Raw genomic sequence first — 25,322 nt, forward strand, 5'->3', positions numbered from 1 at the left:
CAGGTTCAACAGTCCATGACCCAAATGGGGCTCAGTCTTAAGAAGGGGGAGAGCAGGTATTGAATCCCCATTTTACAAATGAACGATTTGTCCTAGGTCACACAGCAGGCCTGTGGCAGGAGCATTAGAACCCAGCTCTCCCGCCTCCCAACCCCCAGCTCTTCCCACTACCTCTGGGGGGAAGCTCGTTTTACACGAGAAAAGGGACAATGGTAATTTAAAAGGATTAGGGTTGGATGAGATGAACCAGTGCAGAGGCAGGAATGAGGACCTTAAATGAGCAGCACAAACTAGTGGAAAGAGCAAGGGCCTGGGAGTCAGGACCCGAGTTCTAATTCCGGCTATGCCCCTTGCTGTGACCTTGGGGAAGTCACTTCACTTCTCTGTGCCTGACCTGATTAACTCTATCTGCCCCAAAGCTTGTACTTTAAAATGAATACCATAATCATTAAATGAAGCTAAGGAAGGTTCAGTTAAAGCCACCAGCAGATTTTCACTTCTCTCCCCCGGCCCCGCCGCCAGTCGACACTAACTTTAAAGCCGCGCTGTGATATCTGTGCTGGAGAAAAACCACCCCCTATTTTCTGGCATTTATCCTGGCTCGAGATTTTAGTTGGAACAGAGAAATGGTGGTGGCTTTTCAAAGCCAAGCATTAGGAGCCACTGGTCTTGGCTTCTTGCAGGCAAATGAACGGCAGGCTGGAGGGAGGGGTACGGTTGTGGCTGAGATGGGAGAGAAAACATTTCACCTTCAGATGCTCAGAGAAGTGAGAGTTTGTTTTAACAGTCCGTCACCATCTCCCTAGGTAGCATCTCTTCCGACCCTACTTTCGTCACAAACTTATTCGATGGAACTTTCAGTTTGCTTTATTTGGATTCCAATAGCTTTTGATTTTTGTTCCCTTCGTTAGAGGGTGGGCTCCGTGGAGGCAGGAAACAGGTCACTTCTTTACTGTGAACTGCCTCGTACAGTGCACCTCAAGTGGGGGTCGAACACCGCTCCACCCCGACCCTCCCGACCCCACTTCAAGCAGAGTGGCGTTCCAAGATCCACTAAATGCCACAGACGGTAGGGAGACGAGTGATTGGGGGCTGGAAGAGAGAAGGGGATGGGGGAGAGAGAAAAACCACACCAAACCACCATTTTAAGGAAAAAAAATAATAAACTTTACATGAAAATTGCTGGAGAATAAGTATATAGATGAACGCAAACTGGAAACGCGCGTGTCGAGTGGGAGGTGACTCCCGTCCGGGGTCCGCCTCTCGTCCTAGACTAGGAGTCTCTCGATGGACTGCTGCACGGACTGGATCTGAGGCTTGAGCTGGGAGCCCTCCTTGATGGTGACGGAGCAGGCGATGACGGGTCTGGAGACGCCGCAGGCACGGCCCAGGGCCTGCTTGGAGCGCACGAACACGTAGGGCACGTTCTTGTCCTCGCACAGCAGCGGCAGGTGGAGGATGATCTCCAGCGGCTCCGCGTCGGCCGCCATCACGATGAACTCCGAGATGCCCCTGTTGAGGGTTTTGGTGGCTGGGGAGGAAGGGCACGGCAAGGGGGCGAAGTTAGGCCGCAGTCCGCTCGGGACGTCTCCAAGGGCGGAACGGAACGAGGACATTTTGGTGGGGGACGGCGGGAGTCACGCGTCGCTGCTGCCCTTTGGGCTTGTTTCTTTTATCGTACTCACCCAGACGCTGAATACAGTGCTTGGCGCACAGTAAGTGCTCCCATAAGGTTCAGTGAATTGCACAAAGTGGCAAACCAGCCCACCCCACCTAGTCATCCCCCTTATTCACCCCTGAAGCAGGCCCACAGCACTTATATCCATATCTGTCATTTATTCATTCTATTAGTCTGTCTCCCCCTCTAGACCGTAAGCTCACTGTGGGCAGCGAAGGTGCCGGTTTATTGTCATACTGTACTCTCCCACTGCTTCGTACAGTGCTCTGCACACAGTAAGCGCTCATTAATACCGATGACCGACTAGTCTGCTAGCCTCAGTCTCCAGAATCTGGATTTTGCCTCCCGCTACCCTCCAGCTTGGTCCACCCCTTCCTGGGGGTGGACATTGGAAACGAGGCCCCTTCCTCCGCCTCCTCCCTCAGAACCATGTTCAAGTGCCACACCCAGAGCCAGTGCCTGCTTAGCCATGGTTCCTATTGATTTGGTCATTGATCGCTATCTCCCGCCTCTCCCAGAACAGTGGAAGTTCCTCAAGAGCGGGCAATTGCATCTGTTACGTGACTATCCCACCTACCGGTACAGAACTTGATGATGGTATTTGTTAAGCGCTTACTATGTGCAAACTGTTCTAAGCATTGGGGTAGATACAAGCTAATCAGGTTGTCTCACATGGGGCTCACAGCCTTCATCACCATTTTACAGATGAGGGAACTGAGGCACAGAGAAGTGAGGTGATTTGCCCAAAGTCACTCAGCTGACAAGTGGCGGAGCCGGGATTAGAATCCAGGTCCTTCTGACTCCCAGGCCCTTGCTCCATCCAATAGACCACGCTGCTTTAATAATATTGTATATTTCTAGTTGGATGGTTATCTTCTTTATGGTGCTATCTTGTTTCACTTTATTCTTGTGGCCTACTGGAAAAAAAGCCCAGAAACCTGGACTTCAGTCCCACCTCCTCTACGAGAAGCCATGCTATCGTGAGAAGTGGCATAACAAAATGGATAGAGCCCAGGCCTGAGTCAGTAGATCATGGGTTCTAATCCCGGCTCGGCCACTTGTCCGCTGTGTGATCTTGGGCAAGTCACTTTGCTTCTCTGTGTCTCAGTGGTCTCATCTGTAAAATGGGGATTGAGACTGTGAGCCCCATGGGGGGACAGGGACTGTGTCCATCCCAATTTGCTTGTACCAACCCCAGCACTTAGCACAGTGCCTGACACATAGTAAGCACTTAATACTTTTTTTTTTTTTAAACACTTGTCTGGTTTAGGGCCCAGGGCAGGTCACTTATCCTCTCTGGACCCCAGTTTCCCCATCTGTAAAATGGGGCCATGACACTTGCTCTCCTTCCCTCATAACCCGTGTTGGATGGGAATTGGGTTCAAGCTGATTATTTCGCCCCTATCACAGTGCCTGGCACATAGCAAGCGCTAAATACCACCAACCGACTGATCACCACCATCTCCACTACTGGTTCGTAAATCCCTCTAAGCCCGGCACACACAGCTCTCCGATTACGTGGGGGGACGCGTTCGTGCTTATCCTGGTGATATGGAAAACTCACACCGTGCCACTCTCCCCGGGCCTGACGCCACCCGCATCCTCCCCAAATCGTACCATGCTGTATCCAGACGGATGTAAGCTGTCGGAAAAACACTCCCTAGTTCTGCCAACACAGGCTATTTGAAACATGCAGTGAGAACACATATCTTAAAATCACATCTCCTCCAAGGACCTTCCCTGACTGACCTCACCTCATTTCATCACCCTATTCAATTTCCCTTCTGCGTCACCTATGAACTTGGGTCTATACCCTGAAACACTTATTTATCCACTCTAACCCTCACAACTCCTTAAACTCCGCTGCTTCACCTAATTTATTTTAACGTCTACCTCCCTCACTAGACTGCAAGCTGCTTGGGGGTTACCTTGTACCTACTAGTGCTTAAAACGTAGCAAGCGCTTACAAAATACCATAATTATCATTTCTATTACTGTACTGAACCCTAGGTCTCCCGTTCTGGATTCCTTGCCCCCATACAGTCCCCGAGCCCCTGACAACCGAGAAAGACCATAAATCCACTGACGCTCGGTCATCCGACCTTACGATGGTCCAAACCAGCAGGAATCAGTGGTGCTCCATTCAGTAGGAATATTAACTGCAAACTACTGACTGGCTTCCACTTCTCAAGGGCTGAGAATAATAACGATGATACTAAACGAGAAGCAGCGTGGCTCAGTGGAAAGAGCACGGGCTTTGGAGTCAGAGGTCATCAGTTCGAATCCCAGCTCTGCCACTAGTCAGCTGTGTGACTGTGGGCAAGTCACTTCACTTCTCTGTGCCTCAGTTACCTCATCTGTAAAATGGGGATTGAGACTGTGAGCCCCACGTGGGATGACCTGATTCCCCTGTCTACCCCAGCGCTTAGAACAGTGCTCGGCACATAGTGAGCGCTTAAATACCAACATTAATTAAACGCTCACTACATGCCAAGTCCGTTGCTAAGCACTGGGAAGTTGCAATTAACCCACCTGATCCATTCCTTCATCCCACTCATTTCATAACCTACAGGTTTCCCCCCCACAGAAGTCAGGTTGGAACTAACCCATCTTAATACGTTTTTTTCACCTCGTTAACTTTAAAAGGTGCTGAGGTTTCACCCCACAGAAACTTCCTGGCCGTGGAAACCAAACCCACTCCCCTTGGGGTCCCTCTGTGGAGCAACGGAGAATCAGAGGAATCACACCTTCAAAGAGGTGAGGTCCCAGAGAGGGGAAAAGAGACAGAGAGTCAAATTAACTTCCCCATTCGACAAAAGTCAGATCCCCTCTCTTAGCACATCTGGAAATGAAGGTGGGCTCACCTTCGTTAGCCCCTTTGCGCAGCTGCTTGTAGTTGCAGGACTGCTGGACGAGGTCCAACAGCGTCTTGGTGAGCTGGGCATCGGCCAGGGGGTAGGCTTTGGGGTTCACGTCGGCTTCAGTCTAAAAACAGAGGACGACAGCCACGGTCAGAATCCGGTCGTCGTCCCACCCTGCGGCTCGGTCTCGCGGTAGTCTGGGGGCTAGTACGGGCCCTCTCTCGCAAGCCCCTGCGTCAAGAAACTCTAGCCCTACGTTTGAGGCCTACAGCCGGTTCACGCAGGGGGAGATCGGCGTAAGTCTTCGGTCGGTCAGTCGAGTTTATTGAGCGCTTACTGTGAGCGGAGCATTGTGGGACAGTGAGGTATGATAGAAAAGATATTTTCCTTGCCCACAACGAGTTTAGAGTCTAGTTTTCAGTCTAAGCAAATCACGGGCAGTTCCCCACCAGAAGCCCAAGGTTGAAATAACTTCAGCTGCCCCCTTCTACCTCTTCCCTTGGCTTTACACCACTTGAGCGACCCCACTGCAAATTTATCATCGGTTGTTTCCATTGCGTTTTCAGCTTCCTAAATGGTGAGGTCTTTTCCCACTGCCTACTAACTCTACTCCACTCTCCCAAGGGCTCAGTGCGGCGCTCTGCACAAAGTAAGCGCTCATTAATCGATTACTGGTCGATCAAGTAAAATCCTGAGGAGTCTAGGACTGCGCATGTGAGGCCATGGGAGATTTAAACAGCAGCAGCTTGTAAAACCCGTCCGTTTCCAAAACTTTGGGAAGCTTTTGATTGTGACCAGGGAATGACCAGTAATGACGAGGGAAGCAGCACCTATAGCCTTACAGGTCTCCCTTGCCATCTGTCTTGTTGAACTCTTTTACGTGGATTTTGCACATGTATTATTTCATCGTCCCCATCTTATTTTTTGATATAATAAGTTTATAATAATAACTTTAATATTTCCTTGTGGGGCCAGAGACTGTCTACCATTCATTTGTAATAATAATACTAATAATGATGGTATTTGTTAAGCCCTCACTATGTGCCAAGCACTGTTCTAAGCGCTGGGGTAGATACAAGATAAAAAGGTTATCCTAGGTGGGCTTCACAGTCTTAATTCCCATTTTCTAGATGAGGGAACTGAGGCCCAGAGGAGTGAAGTGACTTGCCCAGAGTCACACAGCTGACAAGTGGCGGAGCCCACGACCTATGACTCCCAAGCCCGCAGTGTGTGGCACATAGTAAGTGTTTAACAAATACCATCATTATTATTACTAAGCCCTGCTGCTTCTCACACCAGCTGTTGGTACAGGGCCTGACACCTAATCAGAACTTAAATATACAAAAAAACCCCCCCCAAAACAAAAAAAATCACAGTACTTAGGAGAGTCCAATACAACAGAGAAGCAGTGTGGCTCCCCGGAAAGAGCACGGGCTTGGCAGTAATAATAATGATGGTATTTGTTAAGCGCTCACCATGGGCCAAGCACTGTTCTACGCACTGGAGGGCTACAAGGGAATCAGGTTGTCCCACATGGGGCTCACAGTCTTCACTCCCATTTTCCAGATGAGGGAACTGAGGCCCAGGGAAGTGAAGTGACTTGCCCAAAGTCACACAGCAGACGGCGGAGCCGGGATTAGAATCCCCGTCCTCCGACTCCCAAGCCCGGGCTCTTGCCATTGAGTCGCGCTGATTGGAAGGTCATGGGTTCTAATCCCACCTCAGCCACTCCTCAGCTGTGTGACTTTGGGCAAGTCACTTCACCGGGCCTCAGTTCCCTCACCTGGAAAATGGGGATGAGGACTGTGAGCCCCACGTGGGACAACCCCCGCCCCTCTATGCTCGTTTGTATATACTATTTATTACCCTGTTTATTTTGTTAATGAGGTGTACCTCCCCTTGATTCTATTCATCTTGATGATGCTGTCTTGTTTCTATTTTGTTCTGTTGTCTGTCTCCCCCTTTTAGACTGAGCGCCCGTCATTGGGCAGGGATTGTCTATCTGCTGCCCAATTGTACGTTCCAAGCGCCTAGTCCAGCGCTCTGCAGAGAAGCAGCGTGGCTCAGCGGAAAGAGCTCGGGCTTCGGAGTCAGAGATCATGGGTTCGAATCCTCTGCCACTTGTCAGCTGTGTGACTGCGGGCAAGTCACTTCACTGGAGCCTCAGTTCCCTCATCTGGAAAAGGGGGATGAAGACTGGGAGCCTCACGTGGGACAACCTGATGACCCTGTATTCATTCAATACTATTTACCGAGCGCTTACTATGTGCAGAGCACTGTACTAAGCGCTTGGAAGGGACAAATCGGGAACAGATAGAGATGGTCCCTGCCCTTTGACGGGTTGACAGTCTAACTGGGGGGAGGCAGGCAGACAAGAACAAGGGCAATATCTCCCCCAGCGCTTAGAACAGTGCTCTGCACACAGTAAGCACTTAACAAATACCAACGTGATTATTATTATAGTAAGTGCTCAATAAATACGCCTGAATGAATGAATGAATGGTCCTGGCCCACGTGCGGCGCCCACGTGGTCTCCGGCGGCGGCCCGGGCCTCTGCGCATGCGCGGACACCCGCCCACAGCGCTCCCTCCCCCTTTGCAGAGCGCTAAGCGGGGAGGGGGAGGTCGAGGCCCTGGGCCTAGCCCCAGGATGCTGCTCCCCTGCAACCCCGCCGGGCCTTTCCTCCCCTAATAACCATCACGGTCTTCACTAGGCGCTTAAGGTGTGCCAGGCACTGTACTAAGCGCTCTCGGTGTGCCAGGCACTGTAGTAAGCGCTGGGGCGGAGACAGCCAGGGCCCACTGGGCTCGCTCCCTGCCCCACTTGGGGCTCCCAGTTTCCACCCCCCTTTTCCAGATGAGGGAGCGTAGAGGAGTAAAATAGCAATTAATAATAACGATTAGGGTATTTATGAAGCGCTTACTGTGTGCCAGGCACTGTACTAAGCGCTGGGGTGGAGACAACCACAGCCCTTGGGCTCGGTCCCTGCCCCACCTGGGGCTCCCAGTTTCCACCCCCCTTTTGCAGATGAGGGAACTGAAGCGTAGAGGAGTAAAGTAGCAATTAATAATAATGATTATGGTACTTATGAAGCGCTTACTGTGTGCCAGGCACTGTACTAAGCGCTGGGGTGGAGACAAGCGGATCCGGTTGGACTCAGTCCCGAGCCTGGGCTTGGGAGCCAGAGGTTGTGGATTCTAATCCCGGATCGGCCACTTGTCTGCTGTGTGACTTTGGGCTAGTTCCTTCACTTCTCCGTGCCTCAGTTCCCTCATCTGTAAAACGGGGATGAAGCCTGTGAGCCCCACGTGGGACCACCCGACCTTGCATCTTCCCCGGCGCTTAGAACAGTGCTCTGCACGTTGCAAGCGCTTAACAAATACCATTATTATTATTATTGGGTCCTCCCCAGCGCTTAGAACAGTGCTCTGCACATGGTAAGCGCTTAACAAATACCCTCATTATTACTGGATCCTCCCCAGCGCTTAGAACAGTGATCTGCACGTGGCAAGCGCTTAATAAATACCGTCATTATTATTGGATCCTCCCCAGCGCTTAGAAAAGTGATCTGCACGTGGCAAGCGCTTAATAAATACCCTCATTATTATTGGATCCTCCCCAGCGCTTAGAACAGTGCTCTGCACGTGGTAGGCGCTTAACAAATGGCCTCATTATTATTGGATCCTCCCCAGCGCTTAGAACAGTGATGTGCCCGTGGCAAGCGCTTAACAAATACCATTATTATTATTATTGGGTCCTCCCCAGCGCTTAGAACAGTGCTCTGCACATGGTAAGCGCTTAACAGATACCATTATTATGACTGGATCCTCCCCAGCGCTTAGAACGGTGCTCCGCACCTGGTAAGCGCTTAATAAATACCCTCATTATGATGGGATCCTCTCCATCGCTTAGAACAGTGCTCCGCACCGAGCAAGCGCTTAACAAATACCCTTATTATGATGATTGGCTCCTCCCCAGCGCTTAGAACGGTGCCCCGCACCGAGCAAGCGCTGAACCCAGGCCCTTAGGAGTTCAGCCGTCTTTACGGAGCGCTTCCTCGGTGCGGAGCACCGTTCTAAGCGCTCGGACGGCGGCAGCGGAGCCGGTCAAGGTGAGGAGGGGCAGCAGCCGAGGCAGGACCGGCATCTTCTGCCTGCCTCCCACGTGGCCGGGGGGCCTCGGCCGGCGCCCTGCCCCGTCGTCCCGCTCCCCGTGGGGCCGGGCCCGCCCCCGCAAGGCCTCACCATCCCTGCGAGCCTGTCGCGATGGTCGCGATCGTCGGCGACAGCGCGGGGCAGCCCGATTCCCCTCCGCCCGAAAGCTTCACCGAGGCCGCAGCTCAAATGGGCCCCCGCGGAGGCCCAGCGGAAGTGCTAGGTCGCCGCCCGCCGCCAGGGGGCGTCACCCGCGGCCGGGGAGGGGGGGGGGCGCGGCCTCCCCTTAAAGGGGACGTCTCCTCTCCGCCGACTCTTTCCTCGCGCCCAGCGCGCCCTCTGCTGGCTGCCGCCTTGCTTGGCACCGCCGCCGCCCCAGGCAATTAAAGGGATGAGGAAGGCCCCGCGGCCCAACGCGGTCATAATAATGATAATAATAATAATGTTGGTATTCGTTAAGCGCTTACTATGTGCCGAGCACTGTTCTAAGCGCTGGGGTAGACACGGGGGAATCAGGTGGTCCCACGTGGGGCTCACCGTCTTCATCCCCATTTGACAGATGAGGGAACTGAGGCACCGAGAAGTGAAGTGACTTGCCCAAAGTCACCCCCAGCTGACAAGTGGCCGAGCCGGGATTCGAACCCATGACCTCTGACTCCCAAGCCCGGGCTCTTTCCACTGAGCCACGCTAATAAATAACGTTGGTATTTGTTAAGCGCTTGCTAGGTGCAGAGCACTGTTCTAAGCGCTGGGGGAGACACTGGGGAATCAGGTCGTCCCACGTGGGGCTCACCGTCTTCATCCCCATTTGACAGATGAGGTCACTGAGGCCCAGAGAAGTGAAGTGACTTGCCCACAGTCACGTAGCTGTCAAGTGGCAGAGCCGGCATTCGAACCCATGACCTCTGACGCCAAAACCCACGCTCTTTCCACTGAGCCTGTTGGTATTGGTTAAGCGCTTCCTAGGTGCAGAGCACTGTTCTAAGCGCTGGGGGAGATGCGGGGTCATCAGGTGGTCCCACGGGAGGCTCCCAGTTAATCCCCATTTGACAGAGGAGGTCACTGAGGCCCAGAGAAGTGAAGTGACTGGCCCAAGGTCACCCAGCTGACAATTGGCAGAGCCGGGAGTCGAACCCATGACCTCTGACTCCCAAGCCCGGGCTCTTTCCACTGAGCCACGCTGCTGCTCATATAATGATGTTGGTATTTGTTAAGCGCTTACTATGTGCAGAGCACTGTTCTAAGCGCTGGGGTAAACACAGGGGAATCAGGATGTCCCACATGAGGCTCACAGGCTTTCATCCCCATTTTACAGATGAGGTCACTGAGGCACAGAGAAGTGAAGTGACTGGCCCACGGTCACCCAGCTGACAAGTGGCAGAGCCGGGAGTCGAACCCATCACCTCTGACTCCCAAACCCGTGCTCTTTCCACTGAGCCACGCTGCTGCTCATATAATAATGTTGGTATTTGTTAAGCGCTTACTATGTGCAGAGCACTGTTCTAAGCACTGGGGTAGACACAGGGGAATCAGGTTGTCCCACGTGGGGCTCCCAGTCTTCATCCCCATTTTACAGATGAGGTCACTGAGGCACAGAGAAGTGAAGTGACTTGCCCACAGTCACACAGCTTAAGCGCTTACTATGTGCACAGCACTGCTCTAAGCGCTGGGGGAGATCCAGGGTCATCAGGTGGTCCCACGTGAGGCTCCCAGTCTTCATCCCCAGTTTCCAGATGAGGGAACTGAGGCCCAGAAAAGTGAAGTGACCTGCTCCCAGGCACACAGCTGACAAGTGGAAGATCAGGATTCGAACCCATGACCTCTGACTCCCAAGCCCGGGTTCTTGCCACTGAGCCACATAATCGTAATATTTGTGAAGCTCTTACTATGTGCAGAGCACTGTTCTAAGCGCTGGGGGAGACGGACGGTGATCAGGTTGGCCCACGTGGGGCTCCCAGTCTTCATCCCCGTTTGGCAGATGAGGGAACTGAGGCCCAGAGAAGTGAAGTAATAATAATAATGTTGGTATTTGTTAAGCACTTACTATGTGCAGAGCACTGTTCTAAGCGCTGGGGGAGATACGGGGTCATCAGGTTGCCCCCCGTGAGGCTCACAGTCTTAATCCCCATTTTACAGATGAGGGAACTGAAGCATCTTAATCCCCATTTTACAGAGGAGGGAACTGAGGCCCAGAGAAATTAGGTGACTTGCCCACAGTCACACATCTGACAAGTGGCAGAGGCGGAATTCGAACCCATGACGTCTGACTCCCAAGCCCAGGCTCTTTCCACTGAGCCACGCTGTTTCTGTAAGTCATCCATCCATTCATTCAATCATCCATCCATTTATCTGTTCATCCACCCATCCATTCATTCAATCGTATTTATTGAGCGCTTACTATGTGCAGAGCACTGGACTAAGCGCTTGGAATGTACAATTTGGCAACAGATAGAGACCATCCCTGCCCAACGAGGGGCTCATAGTCTAAAGTGGGGGATACAGACAGCAAAACAAAACACAAAACATCCATCCCCGTGCTTAGTACAGTGCCTGGCACATAGTAAGCGCTGAACAAATAGAATTATTAACTGTTAATAGTGTTCGCTGTGGAGACGCAGCGTGGCTCAGTGGAAAGAGCCTGGGCTTGGGAGCCAGATGTCGTGGGTTCTAATCCCGGCTACACCGCTTCCCAGCTGTGTGACTTTGGGCCACTTCACTTCTCTGGGCCTCAGTGACCTCATCTGGAAAATGGGGATGAAGACTGTGAGCCCCATGGGGGACCACCTGATGACCTCGTGTTCCCCCCCTGAGCTTAGTACAGTGCTTGGCACATAGCAAGTGCCTACCAACTAGAGAAGCAGTGTGGCACAGTGGAAAGAGCCCAGGCTTGGGAGTCAGAGGTCTTGGATTCGAATCCCAGCTCGGCCACTTGTCAGCTTGTGTGACTGTGGGCAAGTCACTTCGCTTCTCTGGGCCTCAGTTGCCTCATCTGTAAAAGGGGGATGAAGACTGTGAGCCTTATGTGGGACAACCTGATGACCCTGTATCTACCCCCGTGCTTAGAACAGTGCTCTGCACAGAGTAAGCGCTTCACGAATACCAACATTATTAGGATTATGACTACTTCACTTCTCTGGGCCTCAGTTCCCTCATCTGTAAAAGGGGGATGAAGATGGTGAGCCTCATGAGGGACCACCTGATGACCCTGTATCTCCCCCAGCGCTTAGAACAGTGCTCTACACAGAGTAAGCGCTTCACGAATACCGACATCATTATTATTATGATTACTTCACTTCTCTGTGCTCAGTGACCTCATCTGTAAAATGGGGATGAAGGCTGTGAGCCTCACGTGGGACACCCTGATGACCCTGGATCTCCTCCAGCGCTTAGAACAGTGCTCTGCCCAGAGTAAGCGCTTAACGAACACCAACATCATTATTATTATGATGACTTCTCTGGGCCTCAGTGGCCTCATCTGTAAAGTGGGGATGAAGCCTGGGAGGCTCCCGTGGGACCACCTAATGTTGGTATTTGTTAAGCGCTTACTATGTGCCGAGCACTGTTCTAAGCACTGGGGTAGACACAGGGGAATCAGGTTGTCCCACGTGGGGCTCGCAGTCTTAATCCCCATTTTACAGATGAGGGAACTGAGGCACCGAGAAGTTAAGTGACTCGCCCACAGTCACACAGCTGACAAGTCTGTTGCCGACTTGTTCATCCCAAGCGCTTAGTACAGTGCTCTGCACATAGTAAGCGCTCAATAAATACTATTGAATGAAAGTGGCCGAGCCGGGATTCGAACCCATGACCTCTGACTCCAAAACCCGTGCTCTTTCCACTGAGCCACGCACCTGATGACCCTGGATCTCCTCCAGCGCTTAGAAGAGTGCTCTGCCCAGAGTAAGCGCTTAACCAACACCAACGTGATGACGATGATGTTGGTGATGATGCTGGTTTCGTTGAGGGGCAGCCGCTCTTCCCGCCTCTCCCCCTCTGCGCAGGCGCACTTGGCCTCGCCCCCCCCCCCCCCCCCCGAGTGCGCCTGCGCGGCGGCGGCGGCGGCCATGGCGGCCATGGCGGGTCGGGGCGGGCCTGAGGAGGCGGCGGCGGCGGCGGCGGCGGCTTCGTCGCTGCTGCTGTACGAGCGGTCCCATCACCAACACGGCGCGTGCTGGCTGCTGCCCCCGCCCTCCGGCCTCTGCTTGGCTTGTGTGCTGGACCTGCTGCGGGACAGCCGCCTTTCGGTGCGGCCCGCCCCGCCCCGCGCCATCTCTCCCCTCCCCTCCCCTCCCCTCCCCTCCCCCACTCCCCGCTAGGGGGCGCCGTCGCGGTTCGCCCGCTCCTCGCCGGGGCCGACTACGCATGTCCGTCCCCCCTGCATTCATTCATTCATTCATCCAACTATCCATCCATCTATTCATCCATCCATCCATCCTCCATTCATCCATCTATTCATCCATCCATCCATCTTCCATTCATCTATAATAATAATAATAATAATGTTGGTATTTGTTAAGCGCTTACTATGTGCCGAGCACTGTTCTAAGCGCTGGGGTAGACATAGGGGAATCAGGTTGTCCCACGTGGGGCTCACAATCTTAATCCCCATTTTACAGATGAGGGAACTGAGGCACAGAGAAGTTAAGTGACTCGCCCACAGTCACACAGCCGACAAGTGGCAGAGCTGGGATTCGAACTCATGAGCCCTGACTCCAAAGCCCGTGCTCTTTCCACTGAGCCACGCTGCTTCTCTATTCATCCATCCATCCTCCATTCATCCATCCATCTATTCATCCATCCATCCATCAATCCATTCGTCCATCCATCCATTCATCCATCATCCATCCATTCATCCATCCATTTATCCATCATCCATTCATTCATCCATCCATCCATTATCCATCCATCCATCCATCAATCCATTCATTCATCATCCATTCATCCATCCATCAATCCATTCATTCATCCATCCATCCATTTATCCATCATCCATTCATCCATCCATTATCCATCCATCCATCCATCCATCCATCCATCCATCCATCAATCCATTCATTCATCCATCCATCCATCCATCCATCCACCCATCCATTCATCTATCCATTCATCTATCCATTCATCCATCATCCATCCATTCATCTATCCATTCATCCATCCATCCATCCATCATCCACCCATCCATTCATAATAATTTTTGTATTGATTAAGTGCTTTCTATGTGCCAAGCACTGTTCTAAGCGCTGGGTAGATACAACGTAAACAGGTTGACCCATATGGAGTTCACACTTTTAATCCCCGTTTTACAGATGAGGTAACTGAGGCCCAGAGAAGTTAAGTGACTTGTCCATGGGCACACAGCAGGCAGGCAGCGGAGCTAGGATTAGAACCCATGACCTCTGACTGCCAAGCCCAGGCTCTTTCCACTGAGCCATCCATTCATCCATCCAACCATCCATTCATTAGAGAAGCGGCATGGGTCAGTGGAAAGAGCCCGGGCTGGGGATTCAGAAGTCATGGGTTCAAATCCCGCCTCAGCCGTTTGTCAGCTGTGTGACTTTGAGCAAGTCACTTAACTTCTCTGTGCCTCAGTTATCTCATCTGTAAAATGGGCATTAAGACTGTGAGCCCCACGTGGGACAACCTGAGCACTGTGTATCCTCCCCAGCGCTTAGAAGGTGCTTTGCACATAGTAAGCGCTTAACAGATGCCATTATTATTATTCCTCCCTCCTCCATCCATTCCTCCATCCATCCATTCCTCCATTCATCCATCCATAGTAATAATAATAATAATTTTGGCATTTGAAAGGGAAGCAGCGTGGCTCAGTGGAAAGAGCCCGGGCTTGGGAATCAGAGGTCATCCGGCTCTGCCGCTTGTCAGCTGTGTGACTTTGGGCCAGTCACTTCACTTCCCTGGGCCTCAGTCCCCTCATCTGTAAAAAGGGGCTGAAGAGTGTGAGCCCCACGGGGGACCACCTGATCACTTTGTATCGCCTCCCAGTAAGTAGAACAGTACTTGGCACATAGTAAGCGCTTAATAAATGCCATAATTTTTTTGAAGCACTTACTATGTGGCAAGTACTGCTCTGAGCGCTGGGTAGATACAAGGTAATCGTGTTGTCCCCCTGGGGCTCCCAGTCTTCATCCCCATTTCCCCGATGAGGGAACTGAGGCCCGGAGAAGTGAAGGTCACGCAGCTGATAAGGGGCAGAGCCGGAATTAGAACCCACGACTTCTGACTCCCAAGCCCGGGCTCTTGCCACTGAGCTCTTGCCACTGAGCCACACTGCTTCTCAATTCATCAATTCATTCATCCATTCAGTCGTATTCACTGAGTGCTTACTGTGTGCAGAGCACTGTACTAAGCACTTGGAGAGTACAATTCAGCACCAGATAATTAATGTTGGTATTCGTTAAGCCCTATGTGCCAAGCACCCTTCTGAGCCCTGGGGTAGATACAAAGTAATCAGGTTGTCCCACATAGGGCTCACGGTCTCCATCCCCATTTTACAGATGAGGGAACTGAGGCCCAGAGAAGTGAAGTGGACAAGTCACTTCCCGTCTCTGGGCCTCACTTACCTTATCTGTAAAATAATCAGGATGGTGTTAAGCGCTTACTGTATGCCCAGCACTGTTCTAAGCACTGGAGGAGATACAAGATCATCAGGTTGTCCCACTTGGGGCTCACAGGCTTCATCCCCATTTTACAGATGAGGGAACCGAGGCACAGAGAAGCTAAGTGGTCACACAGCAGACAAGGGGTGGAGGCAGGATTAGAACCCACGACTTCTGACTCCCAAGCCCGGCCTCTTTCCACTAAGCCATGCTGCTTTTCTTCAGGCCTCCCACTCCTACCTTCGCCTCCAAATCCCCTCACACCTGGGGACCCCATCTTTTTATTATTGACCACGTGACCACCAGGTGACCTTGGACAAGTCTCCTCCCTTCTCTGGGCCTCACGTACCTTATCTGGAAAATGGGGATGAAGAGTGTGAGCCCCTTGCAGGACAGGGACTGTGTCCAACCTGATTAAGTGCTTAGCGTGAACAGAGCACTGTACTAAGCGTTTGGGAAAGAACAACACAACAATAAACCGCGACAATCCCTGCCCACAGCGAGTTCACATCCTTCCATGGTCAGTAAGAAATCGGGGTACGTTGCCTAGTCGCCATTTTAGCCGGGTCTCCGAGGGCCGCGTTCAGCTCTGCCCAATCACTTTCCCTTCATTTGCCCTCCCAAGGTCTCATGTGCCCTCTCACTTATTCCCATTCATTCTTATGGGTGCACCCCACGTTAATCGCGGAATCGCGCCAGCTGTTTGAATTGCTTGCGATTAGGTCATTTTCTTTGTTTCCCTCCCTTAAGCTGGTGCGCAAGAAACATACGCTGTCCTGCCTCTGGGAGGACCTGGTACGGAACACCAGCCCCGTTACTCATCTGTTCGCGCAGGATGAAAGAGTTTGTTTGCACTTCATGGGCACCTTGCTCGGTAAGAAAAAGAGAGAACGAGCTGCCTTGAAAATGAATTCTTGCCCTGCAGAGCACTGTACTAAGCGCTTGGAATGAACAAGTCGGCAACAGATAGAGGCGGTCCCTGCCGTCTGACGGGCTCACGGTCTAATCGACTTTTAGGAGGCCCAGATAGAGATGGGGAGAATTCTTTGAAATAACAGCTGTGGTTCGTGTTAAGTACTTACTGTGGGACGAGCACTGTAAGAGAGACACGATGATGAGGTTGAACAGCGTCTCTGTCCCATCTGGAACTCATAATCCACCTCCTCCAAGAGGCCTTCCCAGACTGAGCTTCCCCTTTTCCCTCTGCTCCTTCTCTGCCCCCCCTTCACCTCCCCTCAGCTAAGCCCCTTTTCCCTCTGCCCGTCCCCTCAGCACCGTGCTCATGCTCATTTCTATATATTTTTATTACCCTATTTATTTTATTACCCCATTTATTTTGTGAATGAGGTGTCCATCCCCTTGATTCTATTTATTGCGATTAAGTTGTCTTGTTTTTGTCCGTCCGTCCGATTAGACCGTGAGCCCGTCGATGGGCAGGGGTTGTCTCTATCTGTTGCCGAATTGTCCATTCCAAGCGCTTAGTACAGTGCTCGGCACATAGTAAACGCTCAATAAATGCTAATGAATGAATGAATGCTCTGCACATAGTAAGCGCTCAATAAATCCGATTGAATGAATGAATAGGAGGGAGAACAAGTATTTGACCTTCATTTAACAGATGGGAAAACTGAGGCACTGAGCAGTTAAGAGGATTGCCCGGTGTCTCTCGGCAGGCAAGTAGCAGAGCTGGGATTAGAACCCAGGGCCCGATTAGACTGTGAGCCCGTCAGAGGGCGGGGACTGTCTCTATCTGTTACCGATTTGTACATTCCAAGTGCTTAGTGAAGTGCTCTGCACATAGTAAGCGCTCAGTAAATACTATTGAATGAATGACTGACTCCCAGGCTCAGGCTCTTTCCACTTGGCTCTGCTGCCTTTTCTAAACTCATATAGTAGCTTGGCTGTTGTGATCGTATTGACCATTTCCCTAATAATAATGATAATTGAGGCATCTGTTAAGGGTTGCTCCGTGCAAAGCCCTAGGCTGAATGCTAGGGTAGCCCGTCAATCAATCAATCAATATCTATCGAGTACTTACTGTGTGCAGAGCGTTATATTATTGGACAGATATATTTCTGTGACTGGAGTGAGGAAGAGAGGCTTTAGATAAGGGAGAACTCTTGGACATCGTAAGCGCTTAACAAATACCAACATTATTATTGTTATTTCAAAATTCCCAATGTGTCTTTGAATCATTCCTCAATCTCTTTCTCATCCTTTTCCAGGGATACTGCACACCCTAGACGATCATGGTATTCTGGATCTCTCCATTAAAGGTGAGGAGACGGGACCGGGATTGTGCGTACTGAAGTTTGGGACGAAGAAATCACAGCTCGTAGTACAGTCCTAGGCGATAGTAATAATAATAATGACTGTGGTATTCACTGAGCGCTTACTACGTACTAAACTCCATACTGAACCGTGTGACTCTGGGCAAGTCACTTCTCTGTGCCTCAATTACCTCATCTGGAAAATGGGGGTCAAGACTGTGAGCCCCAAGTGGGACAACCTGATGACCTTGTATCTATCCCAGTGCTTAGAACATTGCTTGGCACATAGTAAGAGCTGAAATACCATCATCGTCATTATTATTACAAGGATTGAATCCCCATTTTCCAGATGAAGAAACTGAGACACAGATAAATAAGTAACTTGCCTAAGGTCTCACAGCAGGCGAGTTACTCTCCCAATGCTTAGTACTTGTCAGCTGTGTGACTGTGGGCAAGTCACTTCACTTCTCGGAGCCTCAGTTACCTCATCTGTAAAATGAGGATTAACTGTGAGCCTCAGGCGGGACAACCCGATGACCCTGTATCTCCCCTGGCGCTCAGAACAGTTCTCCGCACACAGTAAGCGCTTAACAAATACCAACATTATTATTATTATTACAGTGGTCTGCACACAGTAAGCGCTCAGTAAATACGATTGATCGAATGAATGGGATTAGAATCCAGGCCCTTTGACTACCAGGCCCGTGCTCTTTCCACTAGGCCACGCTGCTTCTGTGTTGTATTTCCATCCATTTATGTTCATTTTTTCCATTAGCTTATAAGACTCTCAAGGGAAGGAATCATACCTCTCGTTTCTTTTGACGTTCCCTTGTATATATTTTTATTACCCTATTCATTTTGTGAATGAGGTGTCCATCCCCTTGATTCTATTTATCATGATTATGTTGTCTTGTCTTTGTCCGTCTGTCACCCCTGGTTAGACTGTGAGCCCGTCGTTGGGCGGGGATGGTCTCTGTTGCCAAGTTGTCTATTCCGAGCGCTTAGTCCGGTGCTGTGCACACAGTCAGCGCTCAATAAATACTACCGAATGAATGAATGAACTCCTAGTCCGGCGCTCAGCACGGTAGGTTTTCCGGCAGATGCGGCGGGGGATGAATTCTCATTCTCCCGGTCACATCTGCCGCCTCGATAGCAATCCCGCGGCCGCTAATCTCTTCTTTCTTCTCAGTCCTCGTGCAGCTACTGATGGAACTGAAGTCCCAGCGGTTTGTCTACTATGTACTGGATGTGTGTCAGAAGAAGGTCAGTGGAGTGTCGTGTCTCTCGGGTGTCCCCTGTCTCCCCGTGGCCACCCTCTCCGCCCGAGAAGAGGTCGGGCCGCAGCGGAACGTCGCGCGTCCCTCCTTTGCTCCTAAGCAAGCTACACGTCTCCGTGGCATTCCCAGCCTCCACACCCTTCCCCGCTTCCAACCGTCGGAGAATCTCGAGAGTGGCCGTACGTAGAGTTCGGAAGGGTTTGTCCGCTCCCTCGGGGCACGGGGTTCGGATGGGACGCAAGCTCGGGCTGGAGGTGCCTTCGGTCGGACGGGAGGCGTGCGACCCGCCCTCCAGGTTTTGCCTGGTGCTCGCTTCCAACGGGGGAGTTCTCCTCAGGGTTCTGTCATTTCTTCTCTGTGCTGCTGCAGCTGTGTAACATGTCCAGCACGAGGAGCAGTGTACCCACCCTGATGCTCTTGGGAAAACTGCTGAATGCCATTCCCGCCCTTGCTCAACCGCTCGTGATCGAACACGGTGAGTATCGAGAGGAGAAGCGGCGCGGCTCGGTGGCGAGAGCCCGGGCTTGGGAGGCAGAGGTCGGGATGCCGGCTGTGGGACTTTGGGCCAGTCACTTCGCTTCTCTGACCCTCAGTTCCCTCATCTGGAAAATGGGGATGAAGACTGTGAGCCCCACGTGGGACAACCTGATCACCCTGTGGCTCCCCCAGCGCTTAGAACGGTGCTCGGCACATAGTAAGCGCTTAACAAATACCGACATTATTATTATTATTATTATTCTCTGATCGCGCCCCAGATCAGCTCGCTGAATCCGGCCTTATAATGCCAGGGCTGGGCTGAGCGGTCAGTCGAATTAATTAGCACTTATTGTGTGCGGAGCAGTGTACTGAACGCTTGGGCGAGTACACTGTAATAACAAACTGCCGTGTGACCTTGGGCGAGTCACTTAACTTCTCTGTGCCTCAGTTCCCTCATCTTGACAATGGGGATTCAAAATATGTGAGCCCCCCCGGGGGACAATCTGATTACCCTGTGTCTACCCCAGCGCTTAGAACGGTGCTCTGCACGTAGTAAGCGCTTTACAAATACCATAATTATTACTATAATCAATAATATTAATGTTTAAAATGCATAAAATATTTAAATATTTTAAATATGTAAATATTAATTATTCTAATACATTAATACAGATCGTTTCAATATTCAATAAACAGCAATCGTTTAAATCTTAATTGATTATTAATATCAACGAATTAATGTTGAATGAATCGTTTTAATACATCGATACATTTTATTTTAATATATTTAAATGTATAAAAATAATTAACAAACGGACACAGTCGTTATCTACAACGAGCTCACAGTCTAGAGGAAGATGGTACTTGTTCATTCATTCGTTCGTGGTACCACCTGAACCCCTAGGGCTTGGGGGTGAAACTACACGGGCTTAGCCGTCCTGAGAAAGAGTGCTAGATTATTATTATTATTATTATTCTCTTTGCCTCAGTTGCCTCATCTATAAAATGGGGGTTGAGTCCCACATGGGACAGGGACTGGGTCCAACCCGATTTGCTTGTAACCACCCCAGGGTTTAGTACAGTGCCTGGCACATAGTAGGCACCGGTGTTTCTACCTATAGTCGATTACACATTAAATTATTTACTCTGATAGTCCTATTTCTATATATTCTTCTGTCTATCCCGTGGATGTGTATGTACGTGACATCTGTTGCCGAATTGTCCATTCCAACCTCTTAGTACAGTGTTCTGCACATAGTAAGTGCTTAACAACCCCCATCATTTTAAGGACTGAATCTTTTGTTTCTATTTCCGTTGTATGCCCCAAGCACTTAAAGCATCCAGTAAGCTCCATTGGTTGATTAATTGGGCTACTCTCTTCCAAGTGAGGGGCTTGATGGACAAGAACTCCATTTCTGCGGGGAAGAATTACTATGTGCAGAGCACTGTACTAAGCGCTCGGAATGGACAATCCGGCAACAGATAGAGACAATCCCTGCCCAATGACGGGCTCAGATTTGTGTCAATATGCTTGAGGGTCACAGTGAGGCCTGAACAGGCAAACTAAAAATAGTAGTGAGGCTGTCTGTCCAGCAAAATCGGGTGCATCTGTATCATATTAAACACTTGATCATCGTCATCAGTGTTATTTATTGAGCGCTTACTCTGTGCAGAGCACTGTCCTGAGGACTTGGGAGAGTTCAATTCAACAGAGTTGGCAGACACGTTCCCCGCCCACAACGGACTTACAGTCTACAGCGGGAGGTAGACAGTAATATAAATAAATTATTTATAATAGAGAAAGTACTCAAGACGTCTTTGCCCGTAAGGAGCATGTATTCATAACATATATTTATACATAATATACATATTCATTTATTGAGCGCTCACAATGTGCAGAGCACTGTACTAAGCGCTTGGAACGGACAATTCGGTAACAGATGTTACGTACATACGCGCCTACGGGACAGACAGGAGAATATATAGAAATAGAACTATCAGAGTAAATAATTTAACGTGTAATCGACTGTGAGTAGAAACACCGGTGCCGAGGATGGGTTTAAATAAATAGGCAAGTGGTAGAAATAGCCAGTGGGTTCATAAAATTTGGCAGTTCACCGACAAGAGACTCGATGAAAACCCAATGCTTGGAGTGGGGGACGTTTGCCAGTTTGCCAAAGATGCGGACGGCCTCCGGCTCCTGATCGGATGGGGTCTCGGTTTCCTTCTGGGTGTCGACGGCTCTGTTGACCTACTCTGAGGGCAACTGCGAAAAAATTAATTTTCTCCCGCCTTCCCTCATCTCCGAGAGATGAGGGCCTTTGGGCTCCAACGTCGCCATCTTTCATTTTGTTCCCCCGAACGCTGCTCCCCTGTAAAAACCACCGGAAGGGTGAGGGGAAGCGGATCGGCGGGACACTTGGAGTCTGTTGAGAGGTTTGAGTCAAAATAAAAATAAAATAAAAATCAAGTGAAATGACGGAATTTGAGGGAAACCTTGAGTCCGCAGCCCTCTCTCCCGTTTCCCTGGACAGGCCCTATAATAGAATACCTGCAGAAGTGCCTGATGTATCCGAACGACAGGGTGAAGGCCGCCGCCTGCTATCTCTACGGGAAGCTCTTCTCCTCTCCTGCAACGGCAGAGCGGCTTTTGGAGTATTTCAGGGAGAAGCTCTGTGCCCTCTTCCTCGCCACACTGGACAATGCCCAGACCAAGGAGCTACAGGTTAATGGCATAGGTAAGACTCGGCTGCCATGGAGGCAGGACGGTGCCTGCTTTGAGCCTCCTGATGTCTAGACCAACGTGGGCAAATTCACCTGCCCCCAGAGAACAGATGAGGAGAAACGGACTTCCAAGCAAGGGGTCCTCTAATGCGGAGGAACGGTCGTGAGAAAACCACAAAAGTGCAGCACGCTGTGGTGGATTAAAACCGCCCTTAGGCGTCGTGAGGTCACGGGTTCTAATCCTGGCGCCCCCGCTTGTCTGCTGTGTGACTTCGGACAAGTCGCTTCACTTCTCGGCGCCTCGGTGACCTCATCTGGAAAATGGGGACGAGGACCGTGAGCCCCGTGTGGGACGGGGACCCCGTCCAACCCGATTCGTTCGTATCCACCCCGACCCCGAGTACGGCGTTTGGCCCATTCAGTCATATTTATTGAGCGCTCACCGTGTGCAGAGCACTGTACTAAGCGCTCGGGAGAGTGCAGGACAACAATAAGCGGACACATTCCCTGCCTACCACGAGCTCGGTCTGGGAGTGGGGAGGTAGACGTGAATACAAATAAATAAAATGACAGATATGTACAAAAGTGCCGTGGGGCTGGGAGAGAGGAAGAGCGAAGGGAACAAGGCAGGGTGATGCAGGGTGGCGCGGGAGAGTCCAGGCCTAGGAGTCAGAAGGTCACGGGTTCTAATCCTTCTCTTTCCCCGTCTACCTTCTGGAAAAGATGTTGGTGAGCAGCGAAGTGGCCGGGAGGCTGGGGGTGGGCCCCCGGGGGTTCGAATGTTAGAAATCCTCCAGTGACTGCGTGCAGTTGGTGAGGAAACCTGAGTGTTCCCTCCTGATAAAGACGGAGGGGAGAGTGGGATTCTGGGGCGGAGCGGACCATTTTTAGGTCATGTCGGAGCTCTGGAAGTTCCTCAGGGGTCACGGCGCGTCCGTGGAAATGAGCGACGGGCTCAAGCAGCTGTGGCCAAACCGCCGTTCCTGAGATCCGTCGTGTCTCGGAAGTTGAACCGTGGCTGTCGCTGGCCATCTTAAACTCCTGTTCCAGTTCCTCTCCGCCCACCGACGCCGTGGCTCACCCAGCTTGATTCATTCCCCCATCACCACTCTGAAAGTCTCTGTCCCCTCCACAAACATTAATTGGGAATCGTTAGCAATAAGTAGGTGAGTTTGGCAGCAGTATCTGTGAAGGTTGGAGGGAAGGAGAGAGGAAGGAGTAGGGAGGGATGTAGGGGTGTGGGGTTGAGCACAAAGTCTCTGCTTCTGTGAGCAAGTCTTCCCCTCCCCTTCCCCCCTCTGCCCCGGTTTCCTGCGTTTTTCTGTCCTCGCGCTTCTGTAATGATCTTATTTGGGTCACCGAGTCAGTAAGCTGGGCCTCTGATGGCTAAAGGGAGTTTTTCTAGATGTGTTTAGAAGCACAGAGTGTTAGGTTCCATTCGTCATCTTTAGTTTTCCCCTTGCTCTTGCTTTTTACAGGTTTCCTAAATCAGCTGCTGAAGAATGACCTCTTTGTGTCCATTATAATGAGCAAGTCAGGGCCGGGAGGAAGTCCTGAGAATGGTACAGAGAGCAACCCGCTGCCTTTGGTCCTCAAAAAGGTAATTCCCTGGGTCGGGCAAGGTCTTGGGACTTAGTAACCCATCCCAGCTGCCCCAGGGGCTGCTGCTCCTCCGCCCATCAACCATTCCCATCTCTGGGCTGGGCAGCCGGGTTATATGCTCTAAGGGTATTCCAGACAGAGGCATTTGGAGCTGACCCTTCTAAGCTCTTGATATTCACCTCGCCCTCAGCACCACCATCCTTTCGTACATAACGGCGTGATGGATAGAGCACGGGCCGGGGAGTCAGAAGGTCATGGGTTCCGATCCCGGCTCCTCCGCTTGTCTGCTGAGTGACCCTGAGCAAGTCTCTGAGCACTTCTCCGGGCCCCGGTTGCCTCATCTGGAAAATGGGGATTGAGACTGGGAGCCCCACATGGGACAGGGACTGTATCCAACCCGATTTGCTCCTATCCTCCCCAGCGCTTAGTACGGTGCCTGGCACATAGTGAGTGCTTAACAAATACTATTATTATTATACACTTCTGTCTCCCCCCACTCATAATAATAATTATTATTACGGTATTTGCATTTATTATGTGCCAAACACCGTTCTGAGCTCTAGAGTAGGTACAGGCTAATCACGTTGTCCCGTGTGGGGCTTATATTTTTAATCCCCATTTTACAGATGAGGTACCTGAGGCCCAGAGAAGTGAAGTGATTGGCCCCAGGTCACGCAGCAGACACGTGGCAGAGCAGGGATTAGAACCCACGACCTCTGACTCCCAAGCCCGGGCTCTTGCCATGGAGCCATGCGGCTTCACAAAGAGCTCTCTTGTCTTTGAGCTCCTTATGGGCAGCAAACATGTCTACCAACTCTAATGTATTGTACTCTCCCAAGGGCCTAGTATGGTGTGCTGCACAGCATAAGCGATCAATGAATATCACCGACTGATCGAAAGACATTTTCCTCACAGGTTAATCCACTCAGCGAGCCTCCCAGCCAATGCAATAATTGGTGTGGAAGAGCCTGAAAATCCTCCCTTCTGGGTTCTGATCAGTTTGCGTCAAAGATCCGTGTTGAGTCCTGCCGATGGGCCTTTGATTGTGGGAAATATCTAATGATGATGACCTTTGTTAAGCGCTTACTGTGTGCAAAGCACTGTTCTAAGCACTAGGGAGGATTCAAGGTGATCAGGTGGTCCTACGTGGGGCTCACAGTCTTCATCCCCTTTTTGCAGATGAGGGAACTGAGGCACGGAGAAGTTAAGTGCCTTGACCAAAGTCACCCAGCTGGCAAGCGGCCGAACCGGTATTTGAACCCATGACCTCTGACTCCCCAGCCCGGGCTCTTTCCACTGTGCCTCGCTGCTTCTAACGTATCTGAAATGTTTAAGGATTTGATCTGAACTTAGACCGCCACTCATGAGGCCCTGTCTCGGAAGGAACGAAGAGGGCCCATTCTCCTTAAAAGCAGTTCCGCTTTGCAGGTGCTTTCCTCCTTCTCTTTGCAGCTGCTGCTGTCCCGAGATGAGACGTTGCAGGTGGCGAGCACAGGTTGCATGACGGCCGTGCTTCTTCATTCCACGGCCAGATACGCCCCCGCCTTCATCCAGGCCGACATCCCGGGTGCGGAACAGAACGGCTTCGGAAATGCCGATGGCAGTGCCCCTCCTGTAGTAATAATAATTATAATAATTGCAGTATTGGTTAAGGGCTTACTGTGC

The 25,322-nt window shown here is 51.1% G+C and overlaps 2 protein-coding genes across 3 annotated transcripts in view; one reads left to right on the plus strand and one right to left on the minus strand.

Annotated features, from left to right (window-relative positions):
- Window positions 1-851: 851 nt before the first annotated feature.
- Window positions 852-8,933, minus strand: SNU13 (small nuclear ribonucleoprotein 13). The gene is made up of 3 exons (XM_029078486.2): window positions 8,784-8,933; window positions 4,543-4,663; window positions 852-1,531 (listed from the first exon to the last, which is right to left on the minus strand). Exons 1-3 carry the CDS (start codon window positions 8,784-8,786, stop codon window positions 1,269-1,271), a joined length of 387 nt encoding a protein of 128 aa, XP_028934319.1. The 5' UTR covers window positions 8,787-8,933; the 3' UTR covers window positions 852-1,268.
- Window positions 8,934-16,090: 7,157 nt separating this feature from the next.
- Window positions 16,091-25,322, plus strand: part of MEI1 (meiotic double-stranded break formation protein 1) — a 47,519-nt gene continuing 38,287 nt past the window's right edge. For both annotated transcript variants that reach the window (XM_029079454.2, XM_029079455.2), the window contains exons 1-7: window positions 16,091-16,181; window positions 17,533-17,583; window positions 18,767-18,840; window positions 19,224-19,329; window positions 21,866-22,069; window positions 23,534-23,655; window positions 25,110-25,224. In XM_029079454.2, coding sequence (XP_028935287.1) covers window positions 16,166-16,181; window positions 17,533-17,583; window positions 18,767-18,840; window positions 19,224-19,329; window positions 21,866-22,069; window positions 23,534-23,655; window positions 25,110-25,224 — 688 coding nt within the window. In that variant the 5' untranslated portion in view covers window positions 16,091-16,165. The remainder of the gene's footprint in view (window positions 16,182-17,532; window positions 17,584-18,766; window positions 18,841-19,223; window positions 19,330-21,865; window positions 22,070-23,533; window positions 23,656-25,109; window positions 25,225-25,322) is intronic.

The sequence above is a fragment of the Ornithorhynchus anatinus genome, chromosome 14, assembly GCF_004115215.2.
Source record: "Ornithorhynchus anatinus isolate Pmale09 chromosome 14, mOrnAna1.pri.v4, whole genome shotgun sequence".
In the NCBI taxonomy this organism is placed as follows: domain Eukaryota; kingdom Metazoa; phylum Chordata; class Mammalia; order Monotremata; family Ornithorhynchidae; genus Ornithorhynchus; species Ornithorhynchus anatinus.